We start from the raw sequence: 18,097 nt of genomic DNA, 5'->3' as shown, positions 1-18,097 counted from the left end.
GTAGCAACGGACAACATCTACAGTACTATAACAACGGACAGCATCTACAGTACTGTAGCAACGGACAACATCTACAGTACTATAACAACGGACAGCATCTACAGTACTGTAGCAACGGACAACATCTACTAAAACAATGTACCATGTGTACTACAACAACGGAAAACATCTACAGTTCTATAACAACGGAAAACATCTACAGTACTACAACAACGGATAACATCTACAGTACTATAACAACGGACAACATCTACAGTACTATAACAACGGAAAACATCTACAGTACTACAACAACGGATAACATCTACAGTACTATAACAACGGACAACATCTACAGTACTATAACAACGGAAAACATCTACAGTACTATAACAATGAACAACATCTACTAAAACAATGTACCACGTGTACTACAACAACGGAAAACATCTACAGTACTATAATAATGGACAACATCTACAGTACTACAACCCCTGGAAAAATTATGGAATCACCGGCCTCGGAGGATGTTCATTCTGTTGTTTAATTTTGTAGAAAAAAAGTAGATCACAGACATGAAACAAAACTAAAGTCATTTCAAATGGCAACTTTCTGGCTTTAAGAAACACTATAAGAAATCAAGAAAAAAAGATTGTGGCAGTCAGTAACGTTTACTTTTTTAGACCAAGCAGAGGGAAAAAATATGGAATCACTCAATTCTGAGGAAAAAACTATGGAATCACCCTGTCAATTTTCATCCCCAAAACTAACACCTGCATCATATCAGATCTGCTCGTTAGTCTGCATCTAAAAAGGAGTGAACACACCTTGGAGAGCTGTTGCACCAAGTGCACTGACATGAATCATGGCTCCAACACGAGAGATGTCAATTGAAACAAAGGAGAGGATTATCAAACTCTTAAAAGAGAGTAAATCATCATGCAATGTTGCAAAAGATGTTGGTTGTTCACAGTCAGCTGTGTCTAAACTCTGGACCAAATACAAACAAAATGGGAAGGTTGTTAAAGGCAAACATACTGGTAGACCAAGGAAGACATCAAAGCGTCAAGACAGAAAACTTAAAGCAATATGTCTCAAAAATCGAAAAATGTACAACAAAACAAATGAGGAACAAATGGGAGGAAACTGGAGTCAATGTCTGTGACCAAACTGTAAGAAACCGCCTAAAGGAAATGGGATTTACATACAGAAAAGCTAAACGAAAGGCATCATTAACACCTAAACAGAAAAAAAACAAGGTTACAATGGGCTAAGGAAAAGCAATTGTGGACTGTGGATGACTGGATGAAAGTCATATTCAGTGATGAATCTCGAATCTGCATTGGGCAAGGTGATGATGCTGGAACTTTTGTTTGGTGCCGTTCCAATGAGATTTATAAAGATGACTGCCTGAAGAGAACATGTAAATTTCCACAGTCATTGATGATATGGGGCTGCATGTCAGGTAAAGGCACTGGGGAGATGGCCTCATTACATCATCAATAAATGCACAAGTTTACGTTGATATTTTGGACAATTGAAAGGATGTTTGGGGATGATGAAATCATTTTTCAAGATGATAATGCATCTTGCCATAGAGCAAAAACTGTGAAAACATTCCTTGCAAAAAGACACATAGGGTCAATGTCATGGCATAGGGTCAATGTCAATGAGCAGATCTGATTTAATGCAGGTGTTAATTTGGGGGATGAAAATTTACAGGGTGATTCCATAATTTTTTCCTCAGAATTGAGTGATTCCATATTTTTTTCCCTCTGCTTGGTCTAAAAAAGTAAACGTTACTGACTGTCACAATCTTTTTTTCTTGATTTCTTATAGTGTTTCTTAAAGCCAGAAAGTTGCCATTTGAAATGACTTTAGTTTTGTGTCATGTCTGTGATCTGCTTTTTTTCTACAAAATTAAACAACTGAATGAACATCCTCTGAGGCCGGTGATTCCATCATTTTTGCCAGGGGTTGTATACCAACGGACAACATCTACTAAAACAATTTAACACTTGTACAGCAACAACAGAAAACATCTACAGTACTATAACAACGGACAACATCTACTAAAACAATGTATCACGTACTACAACAACAGACATCATCCACTAAAACAATGTACCACATGTACTACAACAACGGAAAACATCTACAGTACTATAATAACGGACAACATCTACAGTACTATAATAACGGACAACATCTACAGTACTATAACAACGGACAACATCTACTAAAACAATGTATCACGTACTCCAACAACGGACAACATCTACAGTACTACAACAACAGACAACATCCACTAAAACAATGTACCACATGTACTACAACAACGGAAAACATCTACAGTACTATAACAATGGACAACATCTACTAAAATAATGTACCACATCTACCTCAACAACGGACAACATCTACAGTACTATAACAATGGACAACATCTACTAAAACAATGTACCACATGTACTACAACAACGGAAAACATCTACCGTACTGTAGCAATGGACAACATCTACTAAAACAATGTACCACATGTACTACAACAACGGAAAACATCTACAGTACTATAACAATGGACAGCATCTACAGTACTGTAGCAATGGACAACATCTACTAAAACAATGTACCATGTGTACTACAACAACGGAAAACATCTACAGTACTATAACAACGGAAAACATCTACAGTACTACAGCAACGGATAACATCTACAGTACTGTAGCAATGGACAACATCTACTAAAACAATGTACCACGTGTACTACAACAACGGAAAACATCTACAGTACTATAACAACGGACAGCATCTACAGTACTGTAGCAACGGACAACATCTACAGTACTATAACAACGGACAACATCTACTAAAACAATGTACCACATCTACTCCAATGACGGACAACATCTACAGTACTATAACAACAGAAAACATCTACAGTACTATAACAATGGACAGCTACTAAAACAATGTACCAACTTATGGTGAGGGTGGTATGTAATCTGTTGTAGTGAATTTAAATAATTGAATAATGATGTGGGATTATTTTGTTTTTAGATTCATTTCACCATAAATACATAGCATCACACCATCAAATATGTTGCAGAAATTGAAGAATAATAATTTTAATTATTTTCAGTTGTTAAACTGAACTTTGGCCTCACACAGTGGCAACAAGCTATAGCAAGTAGATTTATTAAGATCTAAAACTGAATTAAATTGGACTGGACCTTACTATCGGGTCACCAAATAATTAACAATTTTAAGATTTCATTATTATTTGGCATAAATTTAGTTATCTTGAAATAGGGCACCACTTAGTTTTAAAGACCAGGAACTTTAATTTAAACAACCATTAATTCTCTCTCTCTCTCTCTCTCTCACACACACACACACACACACACACACACACACACACACACACACACACACACACACACACACACACACACACACACACACACACACACACACACACTCACTCACTCACTCATCTTCAACTGCTTCGTCCAATTAAGGGTCACGGGGGGCTGGAGCCTATCCCAGCAGTCATGAGGCGGGGTTCACCCAGGACAGGACGCCAGTCTGTCACAGGGCCACAAACCGACAAACAAACACATTGACACCCACTCGCACACCTATGGACAATTTAAAGATTCCAATCCACCGAACCCGCATGTCTTTGGACATGGGAGGAAACCGGAGCACCTGGAGGAAACCCACGCAAACACGGGGAGAACATATACTCAACAAAAATAAAAAGGCAACACTTTTGGTTTTGCTCCCATTTGGTATGAGATGAACTCAAAGATCTAAAACTTTTTCCACATACACAATATCACCATTTCCCTCAAATATTGTTCACAAACCAGTCTAAATCTGTGATAGTGAGCACTTCTCCTTTGCTGAGATAATCCATCCCACCTCACAGGTGTGCCATATCAAGATGCTGATTAGACACCATGATTAGTGCACAGGTGTGCCTTAGACTGCCCACAATAAAAGGCCACTCTGAAAGGTGCAGTTTTATCACACAGCACAATGCCACAGATGTCGCAAGATTTGAGGGAGCATGCAATTGGCATGCTGACAGCAGGAATGTCAACCAGAGCTGTTGCTCGTGTATTGAATGTTCATTTCTCTACCATAAGCCGTCTCCAAAGGTGTTTCAGAATTTGGCAGTACATCCAACCAGCCTCACAACGGCAGACCACGTGTAACCACACCAGCCCAGGACCTCCACATCCAGCATGTTCACCTCCAAGATCGTCTGAGACCAGCCACTCGGACAGCTGCTGAAACAATCGGTTTGCATAACCAAAGAATTTCTGCACAAACTGTCAGAAACCGTCTCAGGGAAGCTCATCTGCATGCTCGTCGTCCTCATCGGGGTCTCGACCTGACTCCAGTTCGTCGTCGTAACCGACTTGAGTGGGCAAATGCTCACATTCACTGGCGTTTGGCACGTTGGAGAGGTGTTCTCTTCACGGATGAATCCCGGTTCACACTGTTCAGGGCAGATGGCAAGACAGCGTGTGTGGCGTCGTGTGGGTGAGCGGTTTTCTGATGTCAGTGTTGTGGATCGAGTGGCCCATGGTGGCGGTGGGGTTATGGTATGGGCAGGCATCTGTTATGGACGAAGAACACAGGTGCATTTTATTGATGGCATTTTGAATGCACAGAGATACTGTGACGAGATCCTGAGGCCCATTGTTGTGCCATACATCCAAGAACATCACCTCATGTTGCAGCAGGATAATGCACGGCCCCATGTTGCAAGGATCTGTACACAATTCTTGGAAGCTGAAAATGTCCCAGTTCTTGCATGGCCGGCATACTCACCGGACATGTCACCCATTGAGCATGTTTGGGATGCTCTGGACCGGCGTATACGACAGCGTGTACCAGTTCCTGCCAATATCCAGCAACTTCGCACAGCCATTGAAGAGGAGTGGACCAACATTCCACAGGCCACAATTGACAACCTGATCAACTCTATGCGAAGGAGATGTGTTGCACTGCATGAGGCAAATGGTGGTCACACCAGATACTGACTGGTATCCCCCCCCAATAAAACAAAACTGCACCTTTCAGAGTGGCCTTTTATTGTGGGCAGTCTAAGGCACACCTGTGCAGTAATCATGGTGTCTAATCAGCATCTTGATATGGCACACCTGTGAGGTGGGATGGATTATCTCAGCAAAGGAGAAGTGCTCACTATCACAGATTTAGACTGGTTTGTGAACAATATTTGAGAGAAATGGTGATATTGTGTATGTGGAAAAAGTTTTAGATCTTTGAGTTCATCTCATACAAAATGGGAGCAAAACCAAAAGTGTTGCGTTTATATTTTTGTTGAGTGTACAAACTCCACACAGAAAGGCCACAGGCGGGAATTGAACCCATGACCTTCTTGCTGTGAGGCAATAGTGCTAACCACTAAGGCACCGCGCTGCCTGTCTCAAATCATTTATCAGTCTCACATCTTAAAATTGCAACTTCTACAGTACGATTGACCAACACTGTTTCCACCTTAACACAATAAAAACACAGCAGGAATATTTACAATTTATTTACAAATATACAAGAAAAATGAATAGTTTACTGGCATTTTGAGGATATGGACAATGATTAAGTTGTTTTGGACACATATGTTACTCATGAGACATTGAAAGAAAGCAGTGAAATAAAGCTTAAGGAATTAAGTAAATAAATCTGATTTGAATTTAGTGTTGAATTTTGAAGACAATTATAATGAATTTGTTAAAGCCACTTTGCATCCATTGACAACAAAACCGTTGGTGGAACCTTTAACGGGTACTTAGCTGGTTCACAGAAGATGTGGGACTTCTCATCACTTCACAGTTATTGCCTTCACTACTTGTCTTTCGTTCTTGCCTGTCTTCGTGTTGTTTTGGTGCTCGGCCCTTCCTGATTGATGTTGAGTAGGATGGTGTAGGTTAATCGGGAAGGGCGGATGGGGATCACACAATCACACGTTCACTCACGCACTACATACCTTCTGTCTTGCAAGAATAAACTGCATATATGTGTATTAATGTACATAAATGGTTCTGCCAGTGTGGCATTTACCATTACTATTATTGCAGACAGGGGAAAAAAGAAGATGTGGGACGAGCAGATTTCATCTGTCGGTGGTGGCCAGGTTCAGCTCTTTTGTGGTGGGCCTTTGCAGCCTGAGCTTGCCTGGGTATGGGGTTGAACTGCTGGTTTTCCCCAGTGATCCCAAGGCAGTGTCGGCTTCAGCTGGTTTGCCACCAGGATGGCTGGTGCTTCTGCAGGCAGGTCCGTCGAAACGTGCATGACCCAAGTTGAAGGTGTTTGTGGAACTGGATTAAAAGCCTTTTGGTAGCGACGTTGTAAAGTTACAGAAAAGGAGAAAAAGGCACTGTTCTGTAAATTCACTCTTATTCTGAAAAGCTCTGCTGGGAAGTTAGCTTATAAAAGCTGAAAACTTGACCAGCCTTAAAAGAGTTATCAGGCTGGTAAATTGTTATCAAAAGTTACCAAAAGTCATGAAATCAAAGATGAACAAAGAGCCACATGGCAGCTTTTAGCTACATGAGGCTCGTCGGCTTGGGGCCTTGTTAGCCACAGACGAAAATGAAGCTCTTGTAAGAAGAGCAGAGAAAAAGGTGAGAGAGATCCAGAAGAAGAGCGGGGCAGCAGAGAGAAAACCTCTGAACTGGAACTTTTAAAGGGGGCTCTTACGTCATTACTCCACCCACGTGTAATTTCACATCAGGAAAACTTCATGTGCAGACACCAATGAGTCAGATACTTAAAAACATTAACTATGTTGTCACACTTTGTTCTAGGTACTTTTGAATATAAGATTATTGAAGTTTCCGAAATACAAAATGAACCACTGATTAAAAACAAAATGTTTCACCATCAAAGTATTAATAAGCCAAGAATCATATTTACATAAAGCATGTTATAAAAGGAACACATCATGTTAAATTGAATATATGCAAAGTGTTTTACTTGATTAAACCCACAAGAAAACATTAGACTTTTCATATGTAGATAAAATAATGTTCTTGGCATTTAAACAAACAGGTTGTGTTCTTCACTGAGACCTGTAGGATAAACTGGTTGTCAAGGCTCTGAGTTTATGTTCTTGTTATCTTGAGGTGATGTCCTGGCAGGTCTGGGAAGCTTTGCTGGCTTGACGTGGAACAATTAAGATGTCTTCTAATTCATCCTGGCCAGAATTTCACTGATAAACAGGTTTCAAATAACCCTTTGAAAAGGTCTAAATTAGAGACCCTGGACAGTGCAGCTGGAGGAAGTTTTCCAGGAGACATCACCAACTGGAACCAGGAATTTCCAAGTCAGAAGTGAAACACCAGCAGAGGAACTGGAAAACAAGGTGTCTGACCATCTCAACCAGCTGCAGGATCCCAACACAGAGGAAGTGAGTGCGAACAAGCGATGGGGTAAAATCAGCAGTGTGGTGTACACTGCTGCAAAAGAGGTCCTTGGGCACCCAAGACAGCTGCACACTGACTGGTTTGAATGACGTGGCCATAGAGAAACAGATAGCCATTGTGAGAGTTTGCTATCAGCAGATTCAGCAGATTCTGTCTGTAGTATGCATAAGACGAACAACACAGCGACTGTGAGATGCTCGCTTGAACCTCCAACGTACTACCCACCAAATGAAGAAGGAGTGGTGGGACCGCAAGGTGGAGGAACTGCAGGGGTATGCAGAAGCCCACATGTCCCGAGCTTTCTATGACAGGCTGAAGGCTGTCTGCAGGCTCAGGCTCAAACACCGCAGATGCTCAACATGACACAGGATCAAATCCTGATGAGATGGAAGTAGCACTTCCAACAGCTCCTAAACAGGTCGTCGACCACTGGGAGCACAGCCATTGAGAGACTGGAGCAGCACCCCATACAGCAAGATGTGGACGGACTGCCCACATTTGATGAGCTGCAGCGAGCGCATTAGGCCCTTAAGGCACAAAGCGTCAATAGGAAACCGGCTGAGGCGCTAAAACACGGCAGCGCTGTGTGGCACAATGAGCTTTTGTGGCTGTACTGACGATGCAGAGGGGATGACGCTGTGCCCAGGATTTCAAGGATGGCATGATAGTGACTATGTATAAGCACATGGGTGATCAGCCTGACTGTGGCAACTCCCGGGGTATCTTACTTCTCAGTATTGCTGGCAAAGTACTGGCTAAGGTCGGTTTATCAGGATTGCAAGCAATCTCAGAGGGAATACTATCGGAGAGTCGGTGTGGTTTCCAACCTAGCCATGGACGAAATTTACATCTGAACTCAATCGGTCAGTGATGTCACTGTGCTTCCCTACTCTGATTAATTGTCACTGTGCTTCCCAGCATCCCTCACACAAGTGATCTCTGACGTCACTGACTGTATGTGTCACAGAGCGTAGTTTCTCAATTATATTAGGAAGGTAGGTAGGTGACCTCTGACTGCTCAGGTTACTCTTGTAAACCAAATAATTTGAAATATTATTTGAAATGATCAATATAAAGTAGGCAGAAATAAGTGACTGAAAGTGTTTTTACCTGCTTCTCCTCTCAGTGCTTTTTCCACCTTCACGCCCCTCTGCTCCAACTCTTTCTGCTTCTCCTCCACCTGCTGCAGAAGCCTCTGGATCATCTGGATAACCCAAGAAGGTGGATAAAATCCAGGCTCAAGATCAGCCTCCCTGACCGCCTGTCTTCTTGTAGCAGATGCACTTGGTCTTTGCTCAGAATTAATTTTCACCTGTCCCAATGTATGTGGAGCAGCTAGCTAAGTGATTAAAGGCATTGGGCTTCCCATATGTACCTGGATCCCAGTCATGATACTCTATGTTTTTGACCAGACACTTCGTTAGCATTGTCTTTGTCACGTAGCACAAAATGGGTACCAACCATGGCTAGGGCAGTAACCTGCATTGGACAAACTCTCATTCACGACATGCTGCACAGTCTGGGGTCATGTACACTCACCTACAGGCCTCAGAGCCTATATTCTATATTCTATCCTCAGATACTGGACTCATTTAGACTTTGTCCAGGCTCCCTGTTCCTCTGTCTTTTGGTACTGAACTCACCTGAGCTTTGTGAAGCCTCTTCAGGTCTTTCTGCTTGGCTTGCTTGCGGACCACCCTCTGCACCTGTTGAGTAATTTTGGCATCTGTCTGTGTATCCTTGTTGCCTCGTTGAAACAGAGTCTCTGTTACACTAAGGCTGGATGGCTCCTGTGCTGGAACCAGAGTCCCGACCACCTCTGTTGGACAGGAGGACAATCCATCTGAGTCCTGGGGCAGGTTGCAGTCTTTCAACGAGCATCTCTGGACCAGCAGGAGAAGAACATGAGCAGAGACTTAAGAGACATCTTTCCTACACCAGACACTGATGTTTGGACTTTTTCTCTCTGCTGCCACCTGGTGATTTGTAGTGTGAATACATTTTGCTTTTGATCCTAACACTGCAATTTGTTAACTGAAGCACCTCGCACATGGTTTGACAAGTGACTGGAAAAGGAATTGAGGATGTTCCAAAGTTGTTTTCTGTGTTTCAGTGTAAAGATTAGGTCAGGTCACTCTGACTGATGACTGCCCCAAAGGTGACAGTTTATTGGTCACTGGTGATTTTATTGTGACCACTGGCACTGAGGCTATGAGGCCTGCATTGGATCACATAAATCTGGTAACCATGATGAAAATGGTGCAGTGGATCCTAGTTACTGGATCCTGGTTTCAACATCAAGATATACATTGTTGGACATAAGTGTGGTCCAAGTTTTGGAACTTTTGAATTGTAATGCAGGTACATGAACAAAACTAAACAAAACTAGTGAGCTGAACAGACACCCGCTCTACTTTTAAGATTAGGCTTAAAACTTTCCTTTTTGCTAAAGCTTATAGTTAGGGCTGGATCAGGTGACCCTGAACCATCCCTTAGTTATGCTGCTATAGACGTAGACTGCTGGGGGGTTCCCATGATGCACTGAGTGTTTCTTTCTCTTTTTGCTCTGTATGCACCACTCTGCATTTAATCATTAGTGATTGATCTCTGCTCCCCTCCACAGCATGTCTTTTTCCTGGTTCTCTCCCTCAGCCCCAACCAGTCCCAGCAGAAGACTGCCCCTCCCTGAGCCTGGTTCTGCTGGAGGTTTCTTCCTGTTAAAAGGGAGTTTTTCCTTCCCACTGTAGCCAAGTGCTTGCTCACAGGGGGTCGTTTTGACCGTTGGGGTTTTTCTGTAATTATTGTATGGCTTTTGCCTTACAATATAAAGCGCCTTGGGGCAGCTGTTTGTTGTGATTTGGCGCTATATAAAAAAATTGATTTGATTTGATTTGAATGTCTTATTTGAAAGTCTTATTTTGGGTAAATGTATCTCACTTTTTCTTAAGTTTTTTCCAGCTAATATCAAGCTGTATTTAACCAGTAAATAGAAAAGGCAACATATTTCAAATCATCCAAGCAAAGGAACAAGATTGTTTTCCTTATTTTAAGACAGAGGCTAATGTTAAAATAACAATTCTAAGAAATGTCAGTGATTAAGGTTTGTGGTTGTTCACTGGCTCACCCATCTTCAACTGCTTACTCTAATTAAGGGTCACAGGGGGCTGGAGTCTATCCCAGGATGCCAGTCTGTCACAGGGACACATCCTGATGTCTGTCTGTCTGCAGGAGACGATGGTGTACTGTCCAGTTTGTTTTTTGCTTTTAATGTTTGTTTGTTTTTCTACACTTTTTCAATTCAATTTCAATTTATCACAACACAGCTGTTTCAAGGCGCTTCACACAAGTAAGGTCTGACCTTACCAACCCCAGAGCAAGCAGACAGGTGACAGTGGTAAGGAGAAACTCCCTCTGATGATTTGAGGAAGAAACCTCAAGCAGACCAGACTCAGAGGGGCGACCCTCTGCTTGGGCCATGCGACAGACACAATTGACAATACAAAAATCTGTTTGTGTTGCAGGGACACATAAGACAAACATTCACACCCGCACGCAAACCTACAAACAATTTAAAGTTTCCAGTCCACCTAACCTGTCTTGCATGTCTTTGGATGTGGAGGGGAAGCTGGACGACCTGGAGGGAACCCAAACAAACACAGGGAGAACATGCAAACTCCACACAGAAAGGACACAGGTGGGAATCGAACGCACGACCTACTTGCTGTGAGGGAACAGTTCTAATCACTAAGTCGCTGTGCTGCCCCTTAATATGACTAATTTATTAATATTTCTTCTTATGTAATGCAATGCTGAAATCTCTGTTTTTACAAAAAAACCAAAGAAAAAACCAAGTGTGCATTTAAGAGTTACAGCAGAAGCATCAAAAGTACAAAAGTACAAGATGAACCGACTGAGTACACACTATTGTTACCTGTGTAACGTAGGTTTAGTAGGAGCCAGTATTGGCTTCTCTCGCTTTGAGGGAAGTGAGTGAACAGCACAACCCAGTGAACGTCACACAAAATCAAGCGATGTTCCCTGCATTTGCGGTTCAGGGGCTGTCACAGTCCAATGAGATCAGACCCTTACAGATGCCCAAGAAGATCTTATGGAATCATGAGGTCAAAGATCAGAGGAGTTTGCCGGTATCTTTGCAGGATAATGATTGTCCAAGTGTTTTGGGTCCTTGTGCTCCCTATCGTGTTGTATGGTTATGAGGTTAGGATATAACTAGTGACCTAAGACAACAACTGGATCTCTTTGGGACTCTGTCTTTTCAGAAGATCCTTGGTTACTGGTGGAAGGACAATGTCTCAAATGAGTGATTACTTAGAGAGGCATTATGAAGAAATGTCAGTATTAACATTTTGCCCATGTGGCGTTTCTCTGTGCTGATCCAGCATGCAGGTGCTTCACTGTTGAGGACATCACTGGCTGGAGAAGGCCAATGACATGCCCACATTTCACCTGGCTGCAGCAGACAGATGGTTATTTTGGAGATGTGGGTGGACCGGTTGTCTGCCTGGCTGGTTGCCACTCAGGACCCAAGGTGGCTCTGCAGTGTCATGGGTGCATCAAAGTGCAGTAGCAGCGCTGCTCCCAGAACTTCACTTGGACGGTTTTCCTGAGATTTTTGCCCGACGGCGTCACTGAAAGTTGTAGGTTTTCTTTCATAGAGTAAACCTCAGTGGCCACCACGTGCACATTCAGTAGATGAGCCTGTTGTCCACAGCCAGCTTTTTCCATGAACCCATCACAAACCGATCTGGACATAAAACCTAAACTGTCACTCACACGACAGCTCCATTCTGCCACATTGCATCGAATAAGACAGAAATGAAAAGACATCCCTCAGCGAGGCCAAGAGAAGCCAGTGTGTCTCATTTCCAGCAGAAATAGCAGATGGTTGACTCATGTGACCAGCCCTGAGTGCAGTGCCAGCACAGCTTTCTGCCTCGTCCTTCTACCGCCTGTTTCTTGTTTTGTTAATTATTTCCAACCAGCTACTCCCTGTCAGTATGTGCTGTGCCTTCCAAGTCTTCCAGTAGTGATACTGTTTCCTTGTTTTTGTCATGTGTTGGCCCTGATCAGGGCTTTGGTCATATTTTTCCCTCTTTCTTTTCATTTTCATCTGCTCCAGCTTTGATTTATTAGTTATTTTATTTTCATTATGTGTTTATTCTCTGTTCTGTTTTGCTTTGTCACTTTGTTTCTTTGTTACTTTTATGCTTTGGCCATGAGTTCAGTTCCGTTCAAGTTTTGTTCTACCATTTTGTGTTTTTGATCATTAGTGAATCATTTGACGTATCGTTATCTTTGGCTGCTTTCAGTGATGCCGGTATTTGGTTAGACTCTTTCTCTCCGATTGTTCTGTCTGAGTTATTTTCATTAGTTACTTCATCCAAACCATCAACATGTTTATTAGACCCCATTCCTACCAGGCTGCTCAAGGAAGCCCTACCATTATTTAATACTTTGATCTTAAATATGATCAATCTATCTTTGTTAGTTGGCTATGTACCACAGGCTTTTAAGGTGGCAGTAATTAAACCATTACTTTAAAAGCCATCACTTGACCCAGCTATCTTAGCTAATTATAGGCCAATCTCCAACCTTCCTTTTCTCTCAAAAATTCTTGAAAGGGTAGTTGTCAAACAGCTAACTGATCATCTGCAGAGGAATGGTCTATTTGAAGAGTTTCAGTCAGGTTTTAGAATTCATCATAGTACAGAAACAGCATTAGTGAAGGTTACAAATGATCTTCTTATGGCCTCAGACAGTGGACTCATCTCTGTGCTTGTTCTGTTAGACCTCAGTGCTGCTTTTGATACTGTTGACCATAAAATTTTATTACAGAGATTAGAGCATGCCATAGGTATTAAAGGCACTGCGCTGCGGTGGTTTGAATCATATTTATCTAATAGATTACAATTTGTTCATGTAAATGGGGAATCTTCTTCACAGACTAAAGTTAATTATGGAGTTCCACAAGGTTCTGTGCTAGGACCAATTTTATTCACTTTATACATGCTTCCCTTAGGCAGTATTATTAGACGGCATTGCTTAAATTTTCATTGTTACGCAGATGATACCCAGCTTTATCTATCCATGAAGCCAGAGGACACACACCAATTAGCTAAACTGCAGGATTGTCTTACAGACATAAAGACATGGATGACCTCTAATTTCCTGCTTTTAAACTCAGATAAAACTGAAGTTATTGTACTTGGCCCCACAAATCTTAGAAACATGGTGTCTAAACCGGATCATTACTCTGGATGGCATTACCCTGACCTCTAGTAATACTGTGAGAAATCTTGGAGTCATTTTTGATCAAGATATGTCATTCAAAGTGCATATTAAACAAATATGTAGGACTGCTTTTTTGCATTTATGCAATATCTCTAAAATTAGAAAGGTCTTGTCTCAGAGTGATGCTGAAAAACTAATTCATGCATTTATTTCCTCTAGGCTGGACTATTGTAATTCATTATTATCAGGTTGTCCTAAAAGTTCCCTGAAAAGCCTTCAGTTAATTCAAAATGCTGCAGCTAGAGTACTGACGGGGACTAGAAGGAGAGAGCATATCTCACCCATATTGGCCTCTCTTCATTGGCTTCCTGTTAATTCTAGAATAGAATTTAAAATTCTTCTTCTTACTTATAAGGTTTTGAATAATCAGGTCCCATCTTATCTTAGGGACCTCGTAGTACCATATCAATCAATCAATCAATCAATTTTTTTTTATATAGCGCCAAATCACAACAAATAGTTGGTCACAGGGGGTCGTTTTGACCGTTGGGGTTTTTACGTAATTATTGTATGGCCTTGCCTTACAATATAAAGCGCCTTGGGACAACTGTTTGTTGTGATTTGGCGCTATATAAATAAAATTGATTGATTGATTGATTTGTTTATTTTGTTCTCATTTGTGTTATCAGTTATGCTGACATATCGGGTTTTGCTTAGCACTTAGTCTTTGTTTTACTTATAGTTTATTTCTTAGTCAGTTCCAGTCTAGTTTTGCCTTTGTGTTCATTTTTTTTTTTTACTGTTCTCTGATTAGCCCTCATGTTCATGCCAGATTCTAGTTCCTGTTCATAGTCATATTCTGTCCTAGGTTTCTGTTTGATCTCTGGTCTCAGTTTCTCCTTTAGCCCATCTTATTATGTTCACTCCAGGCCCTGCACCTGCCATGATCTCTTCATCCCTCACTTATATCTGATTGTGTTGTCACTTCATACCACTTCACCAGCTCTTATGTCCTCATCTCTCTCTCTGTTTCTGTCTGCTTTGTGTCCTCCGTTCACATCACGCTCTTTGGACCTGCCCACGCATCTTTGTATCTTACATCACTCCACTTTGAGCACTCCATCCCTCTCTATCTTGCATGGTGCTTAATCTTTGTTCACTGGCCACGCCCCTTTCTAGTTTGTTCCTGACGTGCACCTTTTAAGTCCACTCTTATTTAAACACCCCCCCCCCCCCCCGCCATCACTGCCCTGCCAGTTTGTTGTCTTGGTACACATTCCAGCTCTCTTTCTCAGGTCCTGATTTTTGTTTTGCCGTGTACCGTGTTGTGCTCTGTATTCCTCGACCACACCTCTTGCCTCACCCCGGATGTCTGTGTTTGCTCGTGCCTCTGACCCCTGATCAACCATGACTGCATTTTTGCCTGATCCAGATTGTACCCATACATGTCAACCTATGTGGATTGTCTGTAAATTATACGGATTTTTCCGAGTTTCAGAGGTCATACGGACGTACAAATAAAGTCTTACGGATATTCAGGGTTTTCTGTTGTACATTTTTTTTTACTGTTGTTTTTCTTAAATGTCGTCAAATGATCGTCACAAAAAAAGCGGATGCTTGCTTTCCAAGTCTCGCACATTACCGTAACTTCTGGTCTGCCGGTGTTGTGGCCAACGTAATTATCCCCCTCAGAATTTGTATCCTCTGGTGTGGGAGCGACGCACTCACTCAACGCAGCGCGCACAGACATTCTGCAGCTGCTCCCAGACAAAAATAACAGCATGTTGGTTGTTCAATACGTGAATTCAAAATAACCTTCAGAATCTTTTGACGACGTTAACACGTGCGCATCTTCACGTCGATTACACGCACAGACACAGAAACGGTGTCCAACATAAAAAACACGCTGTAAGACGTTTATGATGGCGCCACTGTCAAGATAATTCAATGATTTCACTCTTTCTTCAGTTCAGTTCATTCATTCGAGATTAAAATATGAACAGTTATAAACTGTACATTCTTGTACTTGTCTGTGACTTTTTCCATTTTAAATAAAAGATAAGCAGACAAACGTGATGTGGTGGATGGTTGTTTTGGTTTACAAGAAATAAAATTCAGCTTTTACACCGTAACAAAAAAAAAAACAGTTGTTTTTTACAGGAAAATTCTGTCAGCTGTGGTTTCCAGGGGAATTCTGTCAAAATTGCAATGAATATGTAAATGGTTTGCACATACATATTTATGTACATTTTATAGTTTACACCTGTAATTAAAAAATATTAATCTGTAATTTGGATTTGGTCTTTTTCACATTGAATTGGCATGGCCATGCTGATATTAAACCTTTTTTTTTGTAAAATTTACAAATATATTAAGTCCCTTTGGCTGCTCCCATGGTTTCACTCAGGGTCACCACAGCAGATACAAGGACGGTCTGCATGTTGATTTGGCACAAGATGGACACCAGATGTCCTTCCTGCTGCAACGCCACATTACACAGTGAATGTGGCAGGGGTGGGGTTCGAACCAGGAACCTTTGTTACTGAAACAAAGTGCATTAAACACTTGGCCACCACCCCTGATATCTGTCTGTATCTTATAGATTAATAAGCACAGTAGCTTTGTGGTTAGCGCATGTTGCCCTCAAAGCAAGAAGGTCATGGCTTCGATTCCAACCTGTAGCCTTTCTGTGTGGAGTTTGCATGTTCCCCCCATGTTGTGTGGGTTTCCTCCAGGTGCACCGATTTCCTCTCACATTTAAAGACTAATAAAAACTGATTTTGGTGCGATTTGGAGGTTATAAGGATTTTGTGTTGATTTTATGGATTTTCTCACTTGGTTCTACAGGTGGACCCTCAAAGGGGTTGACATGTATGTGTACCTCTGCTCCGCTGCTTGATCACATGTGTACTGAACGAGAGCCTGGCATAAAGACCATGTCTTCTCTTGCACCTAAGCCTAGTCTGGGAGTCTGCATTGCAGGTCCAGCCGCTATGGTTGCCGGGCAGCTGCCCGTCCTGACAGCTTTTCCTAGTTGCTGTTTTGGGATTTTGCCTTGCCCCCTTTGGACTTGCTGTCTGGGTTGCACTGAGCCAGTGGACAACCTTTGCTTTGCATCTCATGAATATGACCACCATGAGGACTTTACCAAAGCCAGTGACGTGTTAAGAACAAACTTGTTATGCAAATGCCAGAAGACGACCATGTTGTGTATGACTGATAACATTCAACAGGTATTTAGAACACAATTTATTCAAATGTCGCATGAATAATATATGTTAGGTGAAAAATGTATGCTGCTTTAAAAAAGGGGCCAATGACACAGGGGTTTTCAAATCAAACATACAGTGACAAATTATGATAATTTGGCATTTTAAATTGTGACCCAGAGTTGAACTCTCTGTGGGGACACCCAAGAGTTCCCAGCTAAGCCCTGCTACTTTGGAGTTTACCCCAGTAGATCAGAGAGTTGCCTCCCTGCGCCTTCGGGTGGTGGGGGGGTGGGGGGGCGGGTGCTGACTGTTGTTTGTGCATCTGCACTGTACAACAGTTTGGAGTATTCAACCTTCTTGGAGTACCTGAATGGAGTCCTGTGTAGGGCTCTGGTGGGGGACTCCATTGTTCTGCTGGGGGACTTCAACACACATGTGGGCAATGACAGAGACACCTGGAGAGGCGTGATTGGGAGGAACAGCCTCCCCGATCTAATTCCCGAATGGTCGTTTGTTATTGGACTTCTGTACTAGTCACAGACTGTCCATAACAAACCCATGTTCGAACATAAGATGCTTATAAGTATTCATGGTTCCAGAGCATCATAGGCCAAAGATCGATGATCGATTTTGTGATCGTATCATCTGATTGAGACCGCATGTTCTGGACACTTGAGTGAAGAGAGGAGCAGAGCTGTCAACTCATCACCATCTGGTGGTTAGTTGGATCAGAGGATGGGGGCGGGGGGGGGGGGGGACTTTGAATAGACCTGGTAAGGCCAAACGGATAGTGCAGGTGAACTGGGAACATCTGGAGGAGCCCACTGTCAGACAGATCTTCAACTCACACCTCCAGTGGAGTTTTTCTAGCATCCCTGTGGTGGTTGGGGACATTCAATCAGAACGGGCAATGTTCAAAGCTTCCATTGCTGAAGCTGCAGTGGGGTCTTAGGTACATAAAGGGGCAGCAACCCTTGAACACTGTGGTGGACTCTGGTGGTCAGGGAAGGCATCAGACTGAAGGAGTCTTTCCTGGATATGTTATCTCAGAGGACTCTGTAGCCAGTTGTAAGGTACCATCAGGCCTGAATGGTGGCATCCTCTGCTGTGAGAGAGGCAAAGTGACGGGTGTAGGAGGAGTTCAGAGTAACCACAGAGAAGGACTTTTGGCCAGCACCAAGGTGTTTCTGATAG

The 18,097-nt window shown here is 42.3% G+C and overlaps 1 protein-coding gene across 1 annotated transcript in view; it reads right to left on the bottom strand.

The window, feature by feature from the left end:
• Positions 1–18,097, bottom strand: part of micalcl (MICAL C-terminal like) — a 120,699-nt gene that overhangs the window by 47,543 nt on the left and 55,059 nt on the right. The window contains exons 2-3 of the mRNA XM_034163638.1: positions 9,083–9,322; positions 8,550–8,643 (exon numbers count right to left, since the gene is read on the bottom strand). Of these exons, the coding sequence (XP_034019529.1) occupies positions 8,550–8,643 (94 nt within the window). The 5' untranslated portion in view covers positions 9,083–9,322. The remainder of the gene's footprint in view (positions 1–8,549; positions 8,644–9,082; positions 9,323–18,097) is intronic.

Source organism: Thalassophryne amazonica, chromosome 22 (genome assembly GCF_902500255.1).
Source record: "Thalassophryne amazonica chromosome 22, fThaAma1.1, whole genome shotgun sequence".
Taxonomy (NCBI): domain Eukaryota; kingdom Metazoa; phylum Chordata; class Actinopteri; order Batrachoidiformes; family Batrachoididae; genus Thalassophryne; species Thalassophryne amazonica.
The sequence above is the reverse complement of the archived record's forward strand: the minus strand, read 5'-3'. Positions and strand labels throughout refer to the sequence as shown.